We start from the raw sequence: 23,333 nt of genomic DNA, 5'->3' as shown, positions 1-23,333 counted from the left end.
GCAGTTACACCATGGCTTGCTTTTAGAGCTAAATAGGAGGAAGTAGAAGACGGAGAAGAAAACTATGAAGGTGAAAAATGAGAGTATGAATATTAGGGTTAATCAAGATACGATAGAAATTGAGAAAAAACGGTGTCGTTTCCGAACAGAGGGAACAGAGACCATTTTATCCTCTGTTAAAGTTATCAATGACCGTTTTAGAGCTATTGAGCAGTGAGAGTTTGAGTCAAAATGGTTTTATTTTATTTTTGTTTTGGTGCCTTTTTTTATGATTTTGTCACTTTTGTTTTTGTTTCAATTAGTAATTTGGAATTGGATCACTTTGATTTGTTATTGTTAATACAGAAAAGAAAGAAAAGGTTCGGTTATTGCGTTTTTATTTTTGAAGTTTAGGATTTTTTTAGTTCTTAATATTTGTATATAATTTTAATTTGGTCCTTAACGTTTTAAATATTTTATTTATATTTTAAAAAATTTTAAATGAGTTCAATATTACTTTATCGTTAAATTTATATGAATAATTAACAGAATAAGTAACGTAGATGTTAACAACGTTATTGTTAAATCATATCTTCTTCCTTTTATTAGAGAAACATAACAAAAACTTTCTTATAACACTTCATCTTCTCAATTTTCTTCTTTTAAAAAAATTTAAAATTCTATCAATCAATCATCAATACTCAAGAATAAAAAAATAAACTTTTATCTCAGTAATCATTGATAGTTAATTTTATTTATATACTGAAATTAAACGTTATTAACTCTTAAATATGCTAATTGTTCATGACAAATTTAATAATAAAATTTTATTGAACCTGATACATAACGAATACCTCGGCCAGCACAGTAAGCGAATACCTCGGAATAAAGCAGGATCAAATATCAACAAACCCATCAAATCCGGACGAGCTATAAAAAAGCTCGGAATGTAACTGACATTTTGGAACGTTATCATTAAGGATAACTTCGAAACATACGGAGAATCCCGAGATACGCTATAACCGAACATACTAAAAGACGCCTATATAAACACATATCCACCCTCGGAGTGAGACAGGTCACAGAATTCATTCTAAGTTATTTCTCTTGCTTTCTTATAACTCACTTTCTTACTTGAGCGTCAGAGAACTTTTTGCAGATGCTCCCGTCACGGTGTTCCAACTCAGCTGACGTATAACTCTCCCATCCGAGCACAGCTGCAGGCAGAAGAAGTTGCTATACCTCGGCAGCATACGAGTGGAACATTTGGCACCCACCGTTGGGGCCCGGAATTAATCTAACCCCATTGTTTCTCCTACATTGCCTTTTTCTCTTTTCTTTTGTGCAGGGATTTCAACCTTCTAGATATGGCTGAGAACGGAGCTCAACCATTCAACCAAGTCAAACTTCTGGCCCAGATGGCCGAACTCTAGTCAGAAGTCCGAAGACTTGCTGAGCTTTCCACACAGAATAATGCAGGAAAGCACGAGGAAGGTAGCTCTAAAAGCTCAGCCCTAGGAAACTCAGACCCTTTGAGTATCACCCCGCCAAAGGGAAAGTTGACGCTAGACAACCCCTTCTCCGAAGAAATTACAAACTTCAAGATGCCGAAGATGTTCGTGTTGCCTAACTCCCTAGAACCTTATAAGGGGATTGGTGACTCCCGAGCTCACATAAAAAAATTTCAGTCCATGATGTTCTTTAACAGCGCTAATAATGAACATATACTTTGTCGATCTTTTCCCACTTACCTTGATGGTGCTGCTTTACTTTGGTTCTCTAAATTATCTGCAAGATCAATTTCATCCTTCGAGGATTTGGCGAGGTCTTTTATTGACTATTTCGCCGCCTCAAGGATATACGTCCATGGATCAGACTACTTCGGGACGATCAAGCAAGGACAACATGAAAGCCTTAAAGACTACTTAACCCGATTTGCCGAGGCCACCATGGAGATTCCAGATTTGGACCCCAAAGTCCACCTGCACGCGCTTAAGACCGGCCTCAGACCTGGGAAGTTCAGAGAAACAATTGCAATAACCAAATCCAAGTCGTTGGAGAAATTTCGGGAGAGGGCTGCAGGCCAGATGGAGATCGAGGAACTACGAGAAGCCCAAAAAACGGATAAACAGCCGACAAGAAGAGAAGAAGAGAGGACATTCAAACCGCCGAGCAAGAAAGAGCAAAAGAAACCCTTCAAGCTCACACCAAAGTTCGATACCTACACCAGATTCAATACAAAAAGGGAGAACATAATCAAGGAGATCCTCAACGCCAAGATAGTCAAACCTCCTGCTAGAGCAGGAAGTTATCAAGATCAACTATTCATGGATAGAAGCAAGCACTGTGCCTTCCACCAGAAGTACGGACACATAACAGACGAATGCGTAATAGCCAAAGACTTGTTGGAGAGGCTAGCTCGGCAAGGACTCCTAGACAAATGTGTCAAAGGATGGAAAAGTAGGGAAACCAAAAAAGAGCTAGAAAAATGATCAACGGGGAAAGAAAAAGGAAAATGGACAACAACAGATACCCCTAGAGGGATTATAAACTGCATATCAGGAGGATACGCAGGAGGAGGCGAAACAAGCTCGGCCCGGAAAAGAAGTTATCGAGCAATGTTGGCAATCGAAGGAATAATACCTGCAACAAAACACAACACAACGGAGCCAGAGATAACCTTTAATCAAGACGACCTACCCTCAACGGGCCCAAACCTCGACGACCCAGTGGTGATCTCCATCCAAACAGGAGAGTTATTGGTAAGAAAGGTCCTTCTGGATCCAGGTAGTAGTGCTGATGTATTATTCTTTTCAACCTTTATAAAAATGCAACTATCTGAAAAAACCATGCAACCCTCATCAGGAGAATTGGTTGGATTCTCCGGAGAAAGGGTCCCAATAAAAGGACACATATGGCTAAAAACAACCATGGGCAACCCCCCATTAGCAAAAACTATTGACGTCCAATACCTCATAGTTGACTGTTATAGTCCTTATAATATTATTTTCGGAAGGCCCGCCCTGAATAACTTCAAAGCGGTAGTATCTACATTACACTTGTGTGTTAAGTTTCAAGTACAAAACAACAAATTAGCAACAGTATATTTAGACCGACAACAAATTCGACAATGTTACAACGCCAGCCTGAAGAAAACCAGCATTCAACCAAGGGCTAACCAGGGGACAAAAACAATTCACGCCACATCTGAGGTATTGACCCTCGCGGAATTGGACCCTAGGGAGGACTTCCAGGAAAGATCCCAGCCAATAGACGAACTCCAGAAGATTCTTCTGATAACAAAGGCCAAACAATTTACCTATATCGGCCGAGTATTAGAAGGAGAGGAGAGAGCAAAGTTAATAGAAGTGTTCCGAGACAACGCTGACTTATTCGCATAGATACCAGCAGATATGTCGGAAATATATCCAAATATAATCTACCACAAGCTCGCCATAGACAAAACAAGCAGACCAATTACCTAGAAGAAGAGGAACCTCGGAACTGAAAAAATGAAAGTAGTTCTAATATATACTTTATAATATAACGTAACCGTTATTTTTAATATAATCTCATATTTAGATAACCCAATCAAAGCTAATTTTCTTTTTTATTTCCTTTCTTCAATTCTTTTTTTTTTTTTTTGGTCTGCTCTACGTATTATAAGCTTCTTGTATATAATGACCCATCAAAGTTTCTTTCTTTCTTTGTTTATATCTAAAGTCCTCTTAATTGAAATGTAATTAATAAATCTGAAACAACATTATTGGTTGATTTAATTAACTTTGATGTGTGTAAAAAATTTTATACAATAATTTAATCATCATTATGTGTTTAGATGACTTTTTGGAGATATAAGATTGACGTTCTATGATAAACCATCTCAATAGATTTACAAGCTAAGCTTATTATAGTTTGAGAAGATTGATTCATGATTGATATTCCCGTTGAATTGAATTAAATTAACTGCCATGGTCGATCAATAACTAACTTTTAATGTGGTTTTATTAGTGTCGGTGGCTGGTTTGATTCTCCACAATTTCTTCTCACTCTGAATGGCTTTTCTTGTAAGTTTTGCAACCTTATAAATCAACCTAATTGTTGTCTCACCTGTGGATTTTTTTAAATTTAAAATAGCATCAAAGTTTATTTGTTGGAGATTTCTTTCAAAATTACAAATGAGTTTTAAATTTGAGTAAGTTAAGATAGACTTTTAAATTATTTTATTTAAAATAGAATAAGATAAGTTTGAAAATTAAATTGACATAAAAAAATTAGACTAAGAATTTGTTTGGGTCTCATTAAATTATTAAAAAAATATTTTTTACAATAAAAAAGTTTTTTTTAATTTTAGTATGTTTAACAAATTTTAATCATAAAAATAAAAACACTAGAAAAAATATATATTTTTAAAAAAGTTATCATTTACATTTTTTTTTTAAAATATTTTAAAAAATATTTTTCACATAAAAATAAATAAAAAATATTTTGATGCTGTTAGATTTAAATATAATTGATGAATAAAAAAAAATTTTAAAAATTGTTTTTACTTTTTTATAAAAAATTTAAAAAAATCACTCAAAAAAATATTTTTTAAAAATTTATCCAAACAAACCCTAATTCTCTTTCCTGTGTACGAGAGTTTATTTTTAAAGAAGAATTTTGTTTCAAGTCCTTTCAAAGTTTCACTGCTAAAGGAGGATTACAAATAGCATCAGCTAAGCCAGAATTTTTACCGAAAACTCAAGTATTAGTTTTCTTTCCTTCTTTGTTTCGTTTATGATTAGTTTTTATTTTCTTGTACCTTCAATCTCCCTTGTTATCGGTAAAACTGAATTGTTGCACTTCATGCATGTTTTCCGATTCATATAACAATAGGATATAGCTGCTTTTACACGTTAAGTTGATAGTTGAAAAACGTTAAATAATTTGACTGATTTGACTAAATTTTTATCTAATATTTTCCGTTATCAATTTTACACAAAATTAACTGTACCTGAATTTTTACCTTCTTTTAATCATCTGATAATTTTTAACATTTTTCAGTAGGATTAGTAATGAAGAAGGAACGAGTTCCATATCAAACCCAATACCCGTCCTAACAACAAAATTGAGCTTGACGCGTCCATACAACGCCGTCAACTTTGGACAAACATCAAGGTTTGTAACTGAATATCAAACCCTTGGAGTACAGTAAATGTTTTATTTGAATTCATTTATTATATGATTATATACTTATTTTGGTTTAGAAATTAGATATCTTGATACGTTACATATATCCAGGTATGATTGCTTTATGTGTAATATTATTCATATATTTAAATTGAGAATTTTTTATATAAATAAAATATTTTTTCACATTTATTGTTATTTTGTTTGCTCGTTAAATCAGTTTCTAACTTTAACCATATATCTGCAAACAAGACACATTTATAATCTATTATTATTTGGATCGTATCGATTTAACTTTTTATTTTAAATTGCATATGTACTACGTCAATTTAAATTTACATTTTAATCTAATCAAATATGAAGTTGTGAAAAAATTTAGGGAGAGTTGACATAATTTTTTTTTTACTTGATTCCTTTAAGTTACACTTAATAAGGATAAAAGAAAGAAATTTATAAACAAGAATTGAAACTTAATCTATACAGAGCAGATTAATACTTATTGAAATTTATTAGACAAAAAATATGTGACACTTAGTTTACTATTTTTTTTCATTTTTTTTTGTGAGATATTTGTAAAATCTACTTGGATCCTGTTTTTTTTTTCTTTAAATATTTTAGTGAATAAATGCATTAATTATCTTTGTATGGTCAATCAATAAAATGCAATTGTAATGATTTGTATTTAAACTCAACTTTTTTCAAGTCCTTTTCTTTTTGAAGCCTCATTCATTTTGTATTAACATGAATTTAGTGTGGGATATTAATTTTCATGATTTTTTGTTATAAAAATGGGACATCTATAATTTTCAACTTTTAAAACATATCACTTTTTCATAACTGAGAATAATACAATAATAATTTTTATATAAAAAAATTAGCCACAAAAAATTTATTACATATTTGTAAGAAAAATTAATTTACTTAGTATATAGATAAATTACTTAATTAATATTTTTTTGTTATATTAATGTTCTATATTTTGAAAAGATTAAATAGCGTGTAATAAAAAAATGCCTTAAATTTTTTAAAAAGATTTTATTGCTACTTTGCGATTTTAATTAATATACTTTTATATATAAACACTGATATCTATCAAATTTGTAAATTTTTTAAATGAAAGTTGTGAAGCATTTTAGGTAATTGTTTTGTAATAAAGGATAATTTAAATTTAAATAATAATATTTGTTAAAATATATTGCTCTTTTCTTTAAAAATTATCAATTAAGTATGTATTATCTATCTTAAATTAGAAGTTATTAAAAAAAATATTAAGTAATCAGATTGAAACATTAATATAACAAAAAAAAAGTTAATTAAGTAATTTATCTATGTACTAAGTAAATTAATTCTTCTCACAAATATGTAATAATTTTTTTGTGGCTAATTTTTTTTATATGAAAATTATTATTATATTATTCTCAAATATAGAAAAGTGATGTGTTTTAATTTAATATGGAGATAATTATAAATTAGATTCATTTAAAAATTAAAAAAATTAAAATTCATAAATCGATAGATAAATTTTTTAAAGTTCACGAATCGGAGAATAAGTTTGAAATTTTAAACATTTTAAAAAATTAAAATTTACAAACTCTCCAAAATTAAAATTTACTCTACAGCTGGCGTTTTAAAATTCTTGCATAGAGAATGTATCAATGCCAATGAAAGAGTATTTTTTTTTTTTTTTTACCAAAGATAGGAGATTCAAATCCGCAACTTCTTAATTGAGTATAGGGAGATTATGCCATTTAAACTATTACTCATTGGTTCCAATAAAAGAGTATATAGGAATCATTTCAATTCTTTGGTGTGGTTCCTATTTAAATTTTTCATAATTAATGTGAAATATCCGGCTTCAAAACAATTGTTATATTTGCTCTTATTATTTTCAATTTTTATGTGAAATAAAAATTATTAGAATAAGGTGAAATTAATCCTATCAAATACTATTTTAATATTATTAGCGATCTTGTCAAATTTTTATGTATATTTTTTATCACAATATGTAATGTGATATATTTCAAATTTTAAGGTATTTATATTGAAGTGATTAATTGCTATCTCAATTAAATTTTTTTAACAATAAGATAACTTTTAATTAAAACTATTTATTGAAGGTCATTTTTTAGAGTGATTTTAAATGTTATTTTTAGGATTATATATATATAGTGACAAATCCGACAAATATATATATAGTATGATAATACTTTTTACAATTGTATTATAATATTGTAATTTGTAAAATATTAATTATTTTTTAAATTATCTAACCAACAAATTATTAAAGATAATTTTATATTTAAGATTTCAAAATTTTAGAGGGTTTCAATAAATCTAATATCACATACAGGACCTTAATGTATGATTTTAGAAGTAGATTTTTTATTTTTTCAACCAATCAAAAGGCTTAAATTACTATTCAGTCTTATTTCAAACATGAAAATGTTTACAAAAGTTGTGTTACTCTAACTCACAGCAATAGGTTTATTTTTAGAATAATAATATACATTCAAATTTTTTTTAGTTAACTAAGTCTAATTAAATTGGTCTAACATAATAAAAATCAGTTATGACTAATATTATTTTAAATCTTATTATTTAATTTAGTTGCACTTAGCTCATAAAAAACTTAAATTTATAATATTACTTTTATTCTTATTTTTTTTGTAAAAAATGGGTGTTTTCACATTAATATTAAATTTTCTTTTTCTAATTTTTTTTAATAGAATTTATTCCAAATGACCAAATCAAATAATAAGCTGATCCGAAAGATGATCACTATCTCATGAATTACTTAAACAACATCATTGTTAACCTAATTAAAATCTCATGGATCAAATATAAATTGAAGATGTCAATAAAAATTAAAGAGGATTAGATGTATTAATTGGAATAGATGTTGTTTTACTCTTATTAAAAAAGATGCATGAATATTAGAAATTTTGATCGCAAATGAAAAAGGAGAGAGTAAGAACTAAGAAGAAAAGAGAAAAAAGAGTGCGGCACAAAAGAGAAGGAAGCCCTTATATATGTTGAAGAGGAAGTAACATTACGTTACCAATTGTTGGCTGATTTTTTAATTAATTGATTGAATTAGGGTGATGTTAGATAGTCAAAGAATAATTATAATATAAAAATATTATATAAAAATTTTCATTTTCTTTATAAGTAAGTGATATACACTTTTTTATCACTTATTTTTCTTATTACTTACTATTTTGCTACATGTTTGGAGTCATTAATGTTCTTTCTAAAATTAATTTCAGTTTTTCCCAAATCAAATTCTTAATATCTCTCAATCACATTAATATCCATTAAAATGTAATAACTCTCTGCAAAAATTATGGAAATTAAATTAAAATTTTTTAACAATTTCTACTATACAACTTATATTTTACATATAGACTATAAAAAAATAAAAAATAAATTTTTAAAAATAATTATTAACTCGTCATATTAAAATCAATAAATAAATATACATATGAATATTAAATAAAATATTAAAATAATTAAAATCATAATCTATTATGCACATATGAGTTAATTTAAAAAATATAATAAGACATATAATTTAAAATTTGATAATATTAATTATAAAAATTTATTAATTATAAACATTATATGTATGAAATTAGGGCAAGTTACTTAAATAAATAAATTTGAGAAAAGCTTTACTCAAATGTGCAAAACTGGATATGGTTACCCGTATGTGCAAAAACTGATTATTATGTAAACCGTGGCAACCCACCACGGTTTCACATTGTTCATAAACCGTGGTGAGTCAAGGCGGATTATGAAGGAGAATTTTTGAACGTAAACCGTGGCAGGTCACCACGGTTTACTCAGGATTGCTGGCGTGCATAAACCGTGGTGAGTCACCACGGTTTATGAAGAGATGGCGAAACACATAAACCCCTATGGGTCACCACGGTTTACTATCACTGGAAATCTATATATATGCAAGTGATTCTAGCTCATAAGAGATCATTGTCACAATGGCTAGTGAGGAAGAGAGTTTTCTTGCCCTAGTGCATTGCTCTGGGAAAATAAAAAAAAGTAAAAGCCACGGTGTGAAGTTTACCGACAAAGAACCACTAAGTATTTTTATTAGTTCGTTGATGACTTTGTCAGATCTGAAGAACAGCATCTTGGAGAAGCTGGGAGTTTTGGGTAGCAAGTGGGTGAAGAAATTATTCTACAAGATTCCCATGGCGGTTGTATCGACCGGTGTTCAGTATAAAACATTTGCGGTTAAAGCTGATGAAGATATAAGGGTTCTGTTCTACTGTGTAAGGAGTTTTCCCGAGATCAGAATCCATGAGTTGTTCGCGAAGCTGGAGGTTGGTGTCGATAGTTCCGGGGCATCCGCCCCAGTTCCTTGCCCAGGTTCTGCGGTTGGTGCATCTAGTTCGATGCCTGCGGTCAGACCGGTTCTTCCGCCGGTTCAATCACCTTCGTTTGCGGTCGATTTAGCCCGAACGGAGGTTGTTGGTTCTATACCTTTGGAGAATGCAGTAGTCGTTGAGCCTTCCCACGTTGTGGACACCGGTGGCGGCCTCGTACCTTATATTGAAGATTATGGTGTACCTGATCAAGTAGAGAATGCAATGCGTGACGATGAGTCTGAGCAGGAGCCTGTTGATATTGATGGTGACAGCGACGATCACACCGGTGGCGATCCACATCCGCAGCATCGGCCATCAAGTTCCGGTTCTCATCAGCAGCCTCCACACTTCTCGACACTAAACTTGGAAGCCCTTGGTCAACAGGAAGACAATGGTAACAGAGTGGGGGGATCTTCTGCAGAATTTCAGATTGGCCAATCATTCCAGAGTAAGGATGAAGCTGTCCTGAGTGTAAAAGATTATAGCATCCGGCGAGGTGTTGAGTACAGAGTCATTGAATCGGATCATTTGAAGTATCATGGAAAATGTAAGGATTTCGGCAAGGGTTGTACTTGGTTGATTCGTGTAGCGCTTCGTGCACGAAAAGGTACTTGGGAGGTTAGGAGGTACAACGGGCCACACACATGCCTCGCAACTTCTATTTCAAGTGATCACCGTCAGCTGGATTACCACGTTATCTGTGCGAGGGTTCTTCCTATGGTTAGGGCAGATGCTGCGGTTACGGTAAAGGTACTTCAACAAGCGACAGAAGCTGATTACGGTTTCAGGCCTAGTTACAGGAAGGTTTGGATGGCTAAGCAGAAGGCAGTGGCACAAATATATGGAGATTGGGAAGAGTCTTACGCGGAGTTGCCACGTTGGATCCTAGGGATCCAGGCGACAATGCCGGGAACAATCACGGTGCTGAAGACGTCTCCTGTTCGAGTTGGTGGTGGGGTTGATGAGTCCACGGAGTACTTTCACCGGCTATTCTGGACATTTCCACCCTGTGTCGAGGCATTCCGGCATTGCAAGCCCCTCGTCAGTATTGATGGTACCCATTTGTATGGGAAGTATGGAGGGACGCTTCTGTTGGCGATCGCTCAGGATGGAAACTCGAACATCCTCCCGATAGCATTTGCCCTTGTGGAGGGGGAAAATGCAGAGTCGTGGTCATTCTTCTTGACCAATCTCCGAGAGCATGTGACTCCTCAGGAGGGTATCCTTGTTATCTCTGACAGGCATAATGGGATCAAGGCAGCGCTTGAGGCACCTGAGACTGGGTGGCTGCCTCCTCGGGCTTTCCGGGCCTACTGTGTTAGGCATGTAGCAGCGAATTTCGCCCTAACGTTCAAAGGTAAGGACTCAAGGAGGATGTTGGTGAATGCTGCCTACGCAAAGACTGAGGCTGAGTTTTACTACTGGTTTGACATCATGCGGACTGAGAATCCAGCAATGTGTGACTGGGCCAACCGGATGGAGTATGACAAATGGACCCAACATCAGGATGGTGGTCGTCGGTTCGGGCACATGACCACAAACATCAGTGAATGTGTGAACTCCGTCTTGAAGGGAACTCGCAACCTACCGGTCACATCGTTGGTTAAGTCAACCTACGGGAGGCTAGCTCAGCTATTTGTGGTACGGGGACAGACAGCAGAGGCACAAGTCGGATCTGGGCATGAATTCTGTCAGGCCTTGGTCAAGGCCATTGATCGGAACGTAAGAGACTCTAGGTGCTTCACTGTGACATTATATGACAGGCAGCAGTCCGAGTACACCGTCGCGGAGACAACACCAACCGGCAACTTCTCCCTGGGTAGTTATAGAGTTTCTCTTAAAGATCACCAATGCGATTGTGGCCACTTTCAGGCGCTGCATTATCCTTGTTGCCATGCCATCGCGTGTTGCGCCTACTCTCGGCTAAACTGGGCGTCATATGTTCACGAGGTGTATCGTATGAGTGAAGTGTTCAACGTTTACAAGCAGGGGTTTCTCCCACCTATCCCTGAAGGACTATGGCCTCCATACGCTGGGCCTACCATCATTCCTGACCCTAATATGCGGCGTGCAAAGGAAGGTCGTCCAAAGGCAACTAGGATCCGTGGTAGTATGGATCAGTCTCAGGTGGACCAGCCGAAGCGATGTGGGCTATGCCGTCAGCCTGGGCATACGCGGAGGAGCTGCCCCCAGCGAAGACAGAGTGGTGGAGGGGATGCGTAGATCTCATGTCGTGTATTATGCAGTCCAACATGTTTTAGTTGCGTAAGCGTCTATGTAATGTTAGTAATTTATTGTTGGTTAGGTCTGTGATTGTCAAGAGTTTTATGAAATGCAAAAAATTCAGATGAATAAATTCCTGTTATTTTACCTAGTAATGTGTGGTTCCTTTTGTGCATTATAATATAAACCGTTGCTCTACATATGAAATAAGCTGAAACCAGTCAATAGGATTCGTCAAAAGACCAATAACATTTAACATAAGACTGAAAGTCATAAAAACTAAGTAGCAAGCTCAATTCATAAAATAACAAAGTCCCTAACAGATATGAACATACAACATAACTAATCAGAATCCTCAATGGTGTCACTGTCAGCATCGTCAAGCTGGCCAATCAGGTGACCTCCGGTGCCACACAATGGAGGACGCCTCACACGCCTGGGTCTGTGATCTGGCGCTGCTACTGAGGGTTGTGCGGGAGCGGCACTGAAAGCAGATGCAGGTGTCCCTCCTAAAGCAAACCATGGGTCAAACGGAGAACCTGCAGGCTCGTTGAGGTCAACTGGCAACTGAGCCTGAACATCGTCACTCCTGGGCTGCTGATCAGCAAACTGGGCATGCTCCGCAGGCATCTGTGGCCTATAGTCATCCCTAAGCATGTCTGCTATGTCCATGTAGAACTCGGACTCAGTAACATGATCATCAATGTCCATCCCAACTGCCGCGGTAGTAAACTGAGCAAATGCATGTGGGCTAACGTTCCCAAACAGCTGAGAGCTAGTACCCACCTCGAACGTCGGCTGATCCATAGCTGATGCTGATCCAACTACCTCCTGATCGGTCACGTGATGGCTGCTGTCTCCCTGCTCGGATGGTGCTCTGTCAGGCGCACCTCGACGGTTAGGCCGCGCAGCTGCCCGTCTGCCTCTACGTCGAGGAACGCGGTAGTCCACTGCATCCCCAGGCTCAGCTGCAGGAACGTCCTCCTCCAAACGCTCGGCAAACTCCCTCCACTCGCGATCAGTGGTCCGGGTCCCTATACGGCGACGCCGATCGACTCGTCTGTTATCTGGTCTGTCATAAACGTGCACTCTAGGAGGTGCCTGTGACGACCCTCTGTGACGCGCCTCCTCAGTCAACACAATCGGCCTCGGATCCTGAAATGCTACATCTGGGGATAGGAACCTGTGCGCCACACGGCACCACCAATCCAAGTAGTCTGATGATGGACCAGGGTCGAGGACTCGATCAACCCATATGACTGACTGAAGCCTGTCCTCCCAATGCTGGTGCCACTCCCGATAATATGAAGGAAACCACCGGTCCCCACCCCTGCCATCCTTCGCGTGTAGCCAATCTATGTTCAGAGCTGGCTGCGGGAGATGCTGAACACCGCCGAACTGGGGTAGAACCCTATCGACCTGGTGCCACTCGATCGCAGCAAAATATATGAGGCTAGTGACGGTCGTCCATAGGCGTCGATGCTCGTCAGCTAGTATCTCCGGATGAATGACAGTACCAACATCAACAGAAGAATAAGGCTCCCACACAAACTGCATATAATAAGTACGAGTTTGCTGAGACAGTGACATTTAAGCAAAACTAGTACATCTATCAGTAATAAATAAATGACTCACATCGTGGACACGCAGCCTATCCAGTGCAAGGCGTGCAGAAAGTAATCTCTGTGCCCCTGCATCGTTCCTCGGCACAAACTCAGCCCACCTAAAAAATTAATTGAGATGATGTCAAAACAAACCATAACACATGATGTATTTACAATTTATTAACAGAACATACTAAACCATACCTGGAAGCAAGAGGAAAGCCGAACCGGTCAAAACCAGTGGGCCTCATAGTGGGAAACCTCCAGAAAATCCAAGACTGTAGTAGTTGTAGAGGCCCAGCCAAGTTAACGACGTTCCTGTTTGTACCACGACAAAGACACCTATACAACCAGGCTAGTGCAGCGGAGCCCCAGCTATATCTGCCCAAGTCGTCCAACGATGCCAAATAAGGCAACCAGCGAAGGTGGACCCTGTTTGCGTTCTTGTCCGCAAAGAGCTGAGACGACAACAGCATCAGGATATAAGCGCGTGCGTATACACGCACGGTCTCATCAGTAGCATCTGCAGGGAGAACCCGGAACCTCTCGTGGAACCATGTGTAGCACACTGTCATCTGCTTAATTTTACTCTGTGGAGGTAACTCCCCGAACAACTCGTGAAACCACACCCATGCTGGTCTACCGTGTTCCATAAGATTCTCAAACTCAGTCAAGCACCCACTAACGGGCACACCATCAATCGGCAAACCCAGCTGATACGCAACATCCTGTAAAGTAATGGTGCACTCACCAAACGGCATATGGAACGTGTGGGTCTCCGGACGCCACCGCTCAATAAATGCGCTAAGGAGAGACTCATCAACCCAGAACCACTGACTGTTTAGCCTAGCCAGATGATACAAGCCGGCAGTCTCTAGATACGGTATAATCCGGTCATGTAAGGGCATATTCTGCTGCCTCCTAACGGCGCTAATAACCCTACTAGGCTGCACAAGGTGGGTAACATATTCTCTTAGTGTGTAATACAGAGTTAAGCTACGAATACTAAGCACTGATTATAACGGTATAAAAACAGGATAAAAAATATTATTCAATAAAATATTTACAATTATAACAAAATATTTTAGAAAAATACTATTAACCAGACTTACAAGATAAATCAGCATAATAAAATATGCATTAATCAGTAGACAATAGTAATGAATGCCTCACATTTTGATTCACAGTAACCATAATAATATCAATATTTATGTAAATAACATTAATCAGAATAACAACACAAATAAACATAGTAAAATATTTTCACTAACAATATTCCTAATAATATCAATTGTTATATTACTATGAATTTTGATAACAATAATAATAACAATAACTTACCTCTTGGTCGATATATCCTGCCACGTGAGCGACGCCGTTTAGTCGGTACAAACGATTCTCATCCTCCATTGGTTCCATCACCCACTTCCCCCTCAAGCCTCCAAAATTTCCTCTCAACACAACAACAATTTCCTTTTTTTGTGATTCAACAAGTGATCCGTCCTAACCTTCCACGGATTACTTATATAGACACACACACATAAACCGTGGTGACCCATAGGGGTTTATGTGTTTCGCCATCTCTTCATAAACCGTGGTGACTCACCACGGTTTATGCACGCCAGCAATCCTGAGTAAACCGTGGTGACCTGCCACGGTTTACGTTCAAAAATTCTCCTTCATAATCCGCCTTGACTCACCACGGTTTATGAACAATGTGAAACCGTGGTGGGTTGCCACGGTTTACATAATAATCAGTTTTTGCACATACGGGTAACCATATCCAGTTTTGCACATTTGAGTAAAGCTTTTCTCAAATTTATTTATTTAAGTAACTTGCCCATGAAATTATGAATATTATGAGTACATAATAATTATAGATGTTATGAGTAAATTTATCAATTGAATAAATTAATTTAAGAATTTGATATTTTTAAATTCAATTATGATAAAATTTAAAAACATCTGTGTTAACTTTATAGTTACTTATGCAATAACTAAAAAATGATATGTGTATAGACGTAATATCTAATAAAAATGAATTTAATTTTTAGATATTAGTTGTATGTAATTATGGATGTTATATATACGAACGTATGAATGTTATGTGTATGAACTTAGTTAGTACAATATAATTATAAATGCACATAAAAGTACAAAAAAAAAATCAGTTTATTACCATACCTCATCAAAGCTAGTGTGGTTTTTCATATTCTTGAAAATTGGTTGACTGACAACAACTTCGTTGGGTGAGTCCGTTGTTCAAATTCTTCATCAGCACCTTCTACCATAGGTACCGTATTAAAGTCGAATTCAAATGCCATAGTATTTGCAATGATAAACATGACTTCTTGTAAAATTCATTAGCTTATACACTATTGTGCTTGTAATGGTATTAGAGTCATGATTTTTAAATAATTGTAATTGAATTAATGGAAGGTATATATTACAAAGAATTAGGTGTAATTAAATGCTTTAAAGAAAACAAAGAATTAATGATTTTTTTGTATCTCTATTGATTGATATTAAATGCCTTAAAGAAAACAAAGAATCAAGTGCAATTAACTTAATTAATATATATTATCATTGCCGTCCATTATTATTATTATTATTATTATTATTATTATTATTATTATTATTATTATTATTATTATTATTATTATTCTTATATTCTTAAATATAAAAATTAAATTATAAAAGAGAATATTAAGTATTGATTATAAGAATGCCTAATAGTAAGAAATATGATATTAATAATATTATTAATAAGTGGAGTTGATAAGAATATGATAAATGGAATGATGAGAGATTGGGTTAAAAAATAAAACTATTATTAAGTGATGTAAATTATGGAAAATTTTGGTTAATTATGGCTGAAAATATTTTGTTACCAAAAAATTTGAAAATGGTCTCTGGCAACTCTAACGAGGGACAAAATGGTCCCTGACCCTCTTTAATTAGAAACGACACTGTTTTTCTCCAATTTCCATTATACGTTGCATAACCTTAACAGTCTAGCACTGCAACTTCAAGCTACACAATGCACACTCTGCAATTTCAATGTTCACAAGAAGAAAAATTCTTAACTTGTTCTCAACCAATTCATACTCAGAAAATTAATGACTATGTCTTTCAAGTACTTGTCGTCTTCGATGAATCTCATGAATCTAGACAGCAGGTCCGATTTGTTAAAACCCGTCGTTTTCGTTGTCGCCATCTCCCTCCTCCTCTGCTATATCATCTCCATGGGCACATTGTCCACCATTCTGATCGCTTATTTCAGCTTCTTCTCCGAACCAATGTTCAATAATTACTTCAGTTTTCATATGAGCGGCGAAGGCGACATCGCTCGCTGTATTGATAGCTTGGATGCGAGATCGAAATTTCCTGCCAGCTTTGACTCCAGGAGAGAAGGAATGAAGCACTCGAAGTCCATTCCAAATGAGAATTTGCATATGATGTTGAAGGAGAATCTTCTCATGATGTCCTAATGTCCAACAATCTATATTGCTTGTCGTAGAGTAGAGAAATGCGTGCCCTTGGAGTAGTTGTGGAACTTGTTATTGAGGATGTGGTGGACGTTGTTGGGATTGGAGGTGATGCTATTATTGAAGACGTAGAGGTAGATGCTTCTAGTGGGTGAAGTGCGGAGAAGGTAGATGTGTACCAGTTACAGAAATTTGGGAAGCGTGTGGTCCATGACATATTGAGGTAGGTGCGACACACATGGCAATTACACCATGGCTTGTTTTTGGAGATGAAGAGGAGGAAGTAGAAGACGGAGAAGAAGACTATAAAAGTGAAGAATGAGAGTATAAATGTCAGGGTTAATCAAGATACGATAGAAATCGGGAGAGAACGGCGTCGTTTTCAAATAAAAGGGAGATAGACCATTTTGTCCTCGGTTAGAGTTGTCAGGGACCGTTTTGTTTCCCGTTAGAATTGACGGAATAAAGAACCTAAATGACTGACAAAATTAATTATTAGAAATTAATCAAATAATTAATTTTAATTAAAAATTAAAATATCTGATCCAAAATTATTTAAAGACAAAAATAGATAAATACTCTAAAATTCCTCTAATCCTCTCTATAACTCTTTTGGGAATCACATGGTTCTTATGGCATAGAATTTGAGTTTATTGATAGTCATTTTTGTGACAAAAAAATATTAATATAGAAATAATGTTAGAGTTATAGCTCAAGACGAGGCTAAAAGGTATTGTACTCATGTATGGTGGCTAGACTTTTTCAATTACTACTAGAACTTTCTTGCCTATGAGAAGATTTAATATAACATTTTTAAAATTGAAAGCAAAGCATCTTTCATGTAGCGAGATAAAGGCTGAAATTGTTTCTAAATGGCTTCTCGCAAAGAGCGTGAATACCAGAATGACACCCAGCGAGAATAAGAAAATGATTTAAGGCATTCATTCACATTAGACATTAATAGTTTTCACACAAAATTCATTATTAAGGCTTGTTCAATTAATCTACACTAGTTAAACTGAACACATGGACATAACACGGGCTTTTTTATTAAAATGCGCATAAAAAAGCTTTTAATTCTCAATATACGTACGGTTTGATTTTCCTCCTCAAATACGCACGACCATTTTGCTTGAGTCAGCTACGAAATGATTTTAGGCAGCAAGTCAAGCATAGTGAACACGAAATAGTGTATTGAATCTGACACGGGCTATATCTTCTGTAGCAGGTCTCCTGTAGGCACGAGATAAGAGACCTCACCTATGACACACACGAAACAGTGGAATTCATATATGAAGCACACGAAATAGACCAACTCAATGCAGACACACACGAAATGGGCCATTTTACTTATGGTTGTTGTGTTCATATATAGCAGGCACGAATCGGTGTGTTTCTCTTGTATTTTTCTTTGTGGTTTGTTGTGTTCATGATTGCTTTCTTGGCTATTCTTGGTTATAACTTTTTTCATTTATTAAATTAATTATGTATTACTTTTATTTTTTTCTCTATAAAATTGTAAGAAAAAATGACTCATAATTAACCATATCAAAAATTCTTCCATTTTTATGATAATTATAAGAAAAGTGGTTATAATTTTTTTTAACAATTTGTGATAGTACGAAAGATGTTTATTTATACTGGATTAAGTCACTCAAAGAAAGATTAAGAGTAAATAGAGTATATATTTTTTAGCATTCATACAATTTACTTACAAAAATTAAGAATGAAGTGATTTTTAAGATAAAAAAAAAGTATACTTTAGAAGGGATGAAAAGAAAAAAAAATAGTCTTAACTTATATGATTTAGCACTCACTACGTACTCTATGATATACTGTACTGTACTTTGACTTGCAATTCGGACTCAACTTTTAACAAACATAAATAGAAAATTCATTATATGCATGAATTATAATTAAAAATTTTAATTTATTATTAAATAATAAATTAAATAATATTATTAAAATGGTTGTTGACAAACTTAAAATGGTTTTCACCACTGCCGTATGCCCAATTCGTATCTGTTGTCTCTGATTTGGTCTGTCCATTTCGCTGCTGACAAACTTGAAATGGTAAATAAAATAGTTTTACCATTTCGTGCCTGTCCTAAGTGAAATGGTCATTCCATTTCGTGCCTGCCATGTGGCACGGCGCATTTTGAGAAATGTTTTCACATATGCGCATTTTAGGAATTAAAGAAATTTTCATGCGCATTTTAGTAAAAAAGCCCATAACAGGCAAATTAGTAAATAAAAAATTAGAGAGATAAGTACAGCGGACATAATTTTTTTTAATGCATATATAATTCTTTTCTACAATGAAATCAGAAACACTAACACTACATAAGGCTTGATTTGGTAAAACTTTTCGAAGAGGTGCTTGTACTTTTTAAAAGCTTAAACTCCTCATTTTATGTTTGGTAAATAAAAAAGATCATGTGCTTGTACTTGCAGTTTTTAAAAGATGAGGTACTTTTAAAGGCACCTAAGATAGAGCTTTTTAAAGATGGCTTGTGTTTTTTAAAATTCAAAAGTCTAATATAACTTTATATGTTAACTAATTTTTAAATTTAATACATGCATTTATGTCTATTATAGTATTTTTAAATTTTAAAAGCTATTTTACTAAATGCAATTGTTGTTGCTTGTGTTTATTAAAAGCAATTTCTAATTTGATTTACCAAACATAAATATACAACTTTTAAAAAGTAAAAACTTTACCAAACTAAGCCTAAGATGCTTAATAAAATCACTAATAAAGATAATGCATTTATAATAAATGGTACTAATGAAAATATAAAAGGACCTTCTCAAATATATTCGCAACAACAATGACTTAATTTTAGAAATTTTTTATTGGGTTAACCACTAAAAACGCCCTCGAATTATTCAAACACTGACAAAAATGCACCTGAATTTTACTATCGACAAAAATGCATTCAAATAATTTTAAAACACAACAAGAATACCCAACAGTAAATATATATTTTTAAAAAATACCTTAGAGATTGAATTTGAATGTGATTTTTTACAAGCATAATTAAAAAATGAGATATTATTATTCTTAAAATTTGGTGATTTTTTTCTAAGTATATATTTTTTTGTGATTTTTTAAAAGTATTATTAGTTGTTAACAAAAAAATTACAAAAAAAATATATACTCAACGAAAAATCACCAAATTTTAAAGATAATAATATCTTTTTTTTTAATCATACTTTCAAAAAATTACATCAAAATTCAATCTCTAATATATTTTTTGAGAAATACATATTTAATGTTAGATAATCTTGCAAAAAAATTAACATTAAATATGTATTTCTCAAAAAATACATTAGAGATTGAATTTTGATGTAATTTTTTGCAAGCATGATTATAAAAATGAGATATTATTCTTAAAATTTGGTGATTTTTTGTTACGTATATATTGTTTTGTGATTTTTTAAAAGTATTATTAGTTGTTAACAAAAAAATTTATAGAAAAATATATACTTAACGAAAAATCACCAATTTTTATGTATAATATCTTATTTTTGTAATAATTCTTGTAAAAAATCACATCAAAATTCAATCTTTAAGGTATTTTTTGAAAATATATATTTATTGTTGAATATTATTGTTGTGTTTTTAAATTATTTGAAGACATTTTTGTCGATAGTAAAATTTAAATGTATTTTTATGAGCGTTTGAATAATTTGAGAGAAATTTTGATGGTTAACCCTTTTTTATTATATACTAAGAGTGATTTTACGTTGACAGAAAAACACAACATATAAAAAAATTAACAAAAAAAAAATACACAGATCAAGGCAGAGTAAAGAATTTGCCACGACTTCATAAGGGTATCCGAAATCTCAAGAATATCAAAGAAGTTTACCGACGTACTCAAAAATCTTAAGAATCGAGTTGAAGAACCAGAGACGATCGGATGCTCCGTCATCTGCGCCCTAAGAGCGCTGTTGACCGCCTCACTGTCATGGCTTCCTCCTTTTTTTTGTATGACCCTCTTAATTTGCATATGCCTCATTTTCTTCATTAATGCACGTCAATGTTGGAATAAATTAATTTTAATATTCTAAATCATCCATATTAAATCACCAAAAATATAATATAATGCGGAAGTGTACTTTTATTCGTAAGAGTAAAAAATTGATAGAAGAATTTAGATTTTGTAGTTTTTTCGATCTTTTTCAACCAAAGTCTTCTGTATTCCTAGGAGGCTGAACTACAACTCTTTTGATGAGAAAAGAGCAACAAAGACGGCTTTGGTATATTGGGGACCGAAATCCTGAAGGTCTATTTATATTTGAGTATGGCACCCACTAAACCCTAAAGCCCAAATAAAATAGTATCTTAGGCCCAAAAGATAATGGGCTTGTTTGGGTGAGCTTTTAAAAAAAGATCTTTTTTCGAGTTATCTTTTTTTAAAAGATCTTATAAAGAAGTAAAAGTAATTTTATGTTTGGATATCTCATGTAAAAAGGTCTTTTTATCTATCAATTATATTTGGGTATAATAATATAAAAGTACTTTTTTATTCATTTATTACATGAAAAACATCTTTTTTTTAAGAAAAAAAATCTTTTAAAAAAAGATGTAAATTACAGCTTCTCAAAAAAGATCTTTTTTTTTTATTTTACTAGTACTTTTACTTTTACTACTAGAAATTTGCCGTTAAAAAATAAAAAAAGATCTTTTTTTAACAAAATAATAGCGCCCAAACATGCACAATATATCTAAAATCCAAAAAAGATAATTATCTAAAGAACAAAAGATAATATCCAATTTTATTCTTATTTAATTCCAAATCAAAAGTAATAACGACTTATTCCATTAGCATTTAAAACAATAAATGAGATCATCATTATATAACTCATTTAATTTGAAATAACATAATTTGTGATTATAATTAATATATGTATTGTCACAAATAAGTTAAGAGATCAAATAATTTCCTAACAGTGAACTCCTATTCATTTGCAGTTTTGCACACGAATTCTCATGTATCAATAAAGGGGTAAAAAGTAAATGACAGTACAGATATATATTTTGGTATTTAAAAAAAAAGGATAAATTAAGGGAAATTAATGTATATTGGGGAACTAACTAAAGATAGAGTATTAAATATAATTCTAACAATTTTTTTATATAAAACATGCATGTGCGTGGGTGCAAATTTTCTCCTTGTATCAATTAAAAAATTCATTTTAAAAGACTTCAATCAATATTACTTTTGGTTAATTAAAATCTTAAAAATATAAAAAAATTTAAATATATCTAAAATATTAATATTTTAATATTTTTAATCGTTAATTTTAATTAATATATTATATATATTTTTAATTAAAATTAATTGTTAAAATTATTAGAACAATAATATTTTAAGTACACTTAAAAATTCTTCCAAAAATATATACAGATAGGAAGTGTCATGACTCACGATTGATTTCTGGAGATAAAATAAGCAGCCACTAGGGTTAGCTTATCTTGGTATTGCTGCCCGTTTTGTTGACATTTAAATATGTGACAAAATTAAGAACAGTGGCCAGTGACAAGGCTAACGCTACATACTGTTGTTAAATTATAAAAATTAATAATAATGTATCTAATTCTAATCTAAAGGAACCTTTTTGAGCTGGAAAGCATGGCCATGCATGGCTGCAAACCAAACATGCAATAATCACATTATTATCCCATTTATTATTTACTTCCAAATTGTATGGGAGTAGTTGAGTAAATTTTGCCTTGTAACTCCCCTTTACCTTCATTATTGCTTTTAATTTTCTTTTCTTTTTCCTTGTGTCAATTCAAGAAAAGCAACTTGTCTGATCAATCATTTACACTATGTTTGGTTTAAGGGAAAATAAGAGGAAAGAAAAGTGGTGGAAGAAAAATGAGTAAAAAATTTTATTTTCTTTTGTTTGGATACCAAAAAAAATGAGAAGGAAAGAAAATTTTAGTATGGATCCTATAAAAAAAATTTTCCTTCCATTAGAAGCAAAAAAACTAGAAGAAAAATGTTACTTTTGATGTATTTACAATACTACTCCTAATTCTATTATTATTAATAATTATTAATATAAATTTAATTTTAATAATTTTAATACATTATTATAATAAATATTTATATTTAAACATTATATATGTATTAGATAAATAATTTATAAAATTATAATATTTTATAATATTTATAAAATGCAATAAAGCATAAATAAATAAAAATATTTATAGTTTATTTTATTATAAGGGCATTATTGTAATTTTATACCATTATGATTTTTTTTTTTTCACTTTTCTTCTCATCCAAACAAAAGAAATTTTTTTCTCTATTTTCTTTCCATTCATTTTCTCTTCATCCAAACAACACACAAATAACTCTACTTTTTTTTTTTATTTTCTTTCCTCTCATTTTCTTTCCTCTTATTTTCTTTCCTTCTATTTTCTTTCCTATATCCAAACAAAGCGTTAAGGTTGCCAAAGAAAT

The 23,333-nt window shown here is 33.2% G+C and overlaps 1 protein-coding gene across 1 annotated transcript; it reads left to right on the top strand.

Annotated features, from left to right (window-relative positions):
• Positions 1-1,583: 1,583 nt before the first annotated feature.
• On the top strand, positions 1,584-2,471 carry LOC112805986 (uncharacterized). Its single transcript, XM_025848301.1, has one exon. The coding sequence runs from the start codon at positions 1,584-1,586 to the stop codon at positions 2,469-2,471; it is 888 nt and encodes a 295-aa protein (XP_025704086.1).
• The last annotated feature ends 20,862 nt before the right edge of the window (positions 2,472-23,333 follow it).

The sequence above is a fragment of the Arachis hypogaea genome, chromosome 16, assembly GCF_003086295.3.
Source record: "Arachis hypogaea cultivar Tifrunner chromosome 16, arahy.Tifrunner.gnm2.J5K5, whole genome shotgun sequence".
In the NCBI taxonomy this organism is placed as follows: domain Eukaryota; kingdom Viridiplantae; phylum Streptophyta; class Magnoliopsida; order Fabales; family Fabaceae; genus Arachis; species Arachis hypogaea.
The sequence above is the reverse complement of the archived record's forward strand: the minus strand, read 5'-3'. Positions and strand labels throughout refer to the sequence as shown.

Coding starts and splice junctions, on each gene's coding strand:
- LOC112805986 (XM_025848301.1), top strand. CDS start 1,584: ATGCCGAAGATGTTCGTGTTGCCTAACTCCCTAGAACCTTATAAGGGG.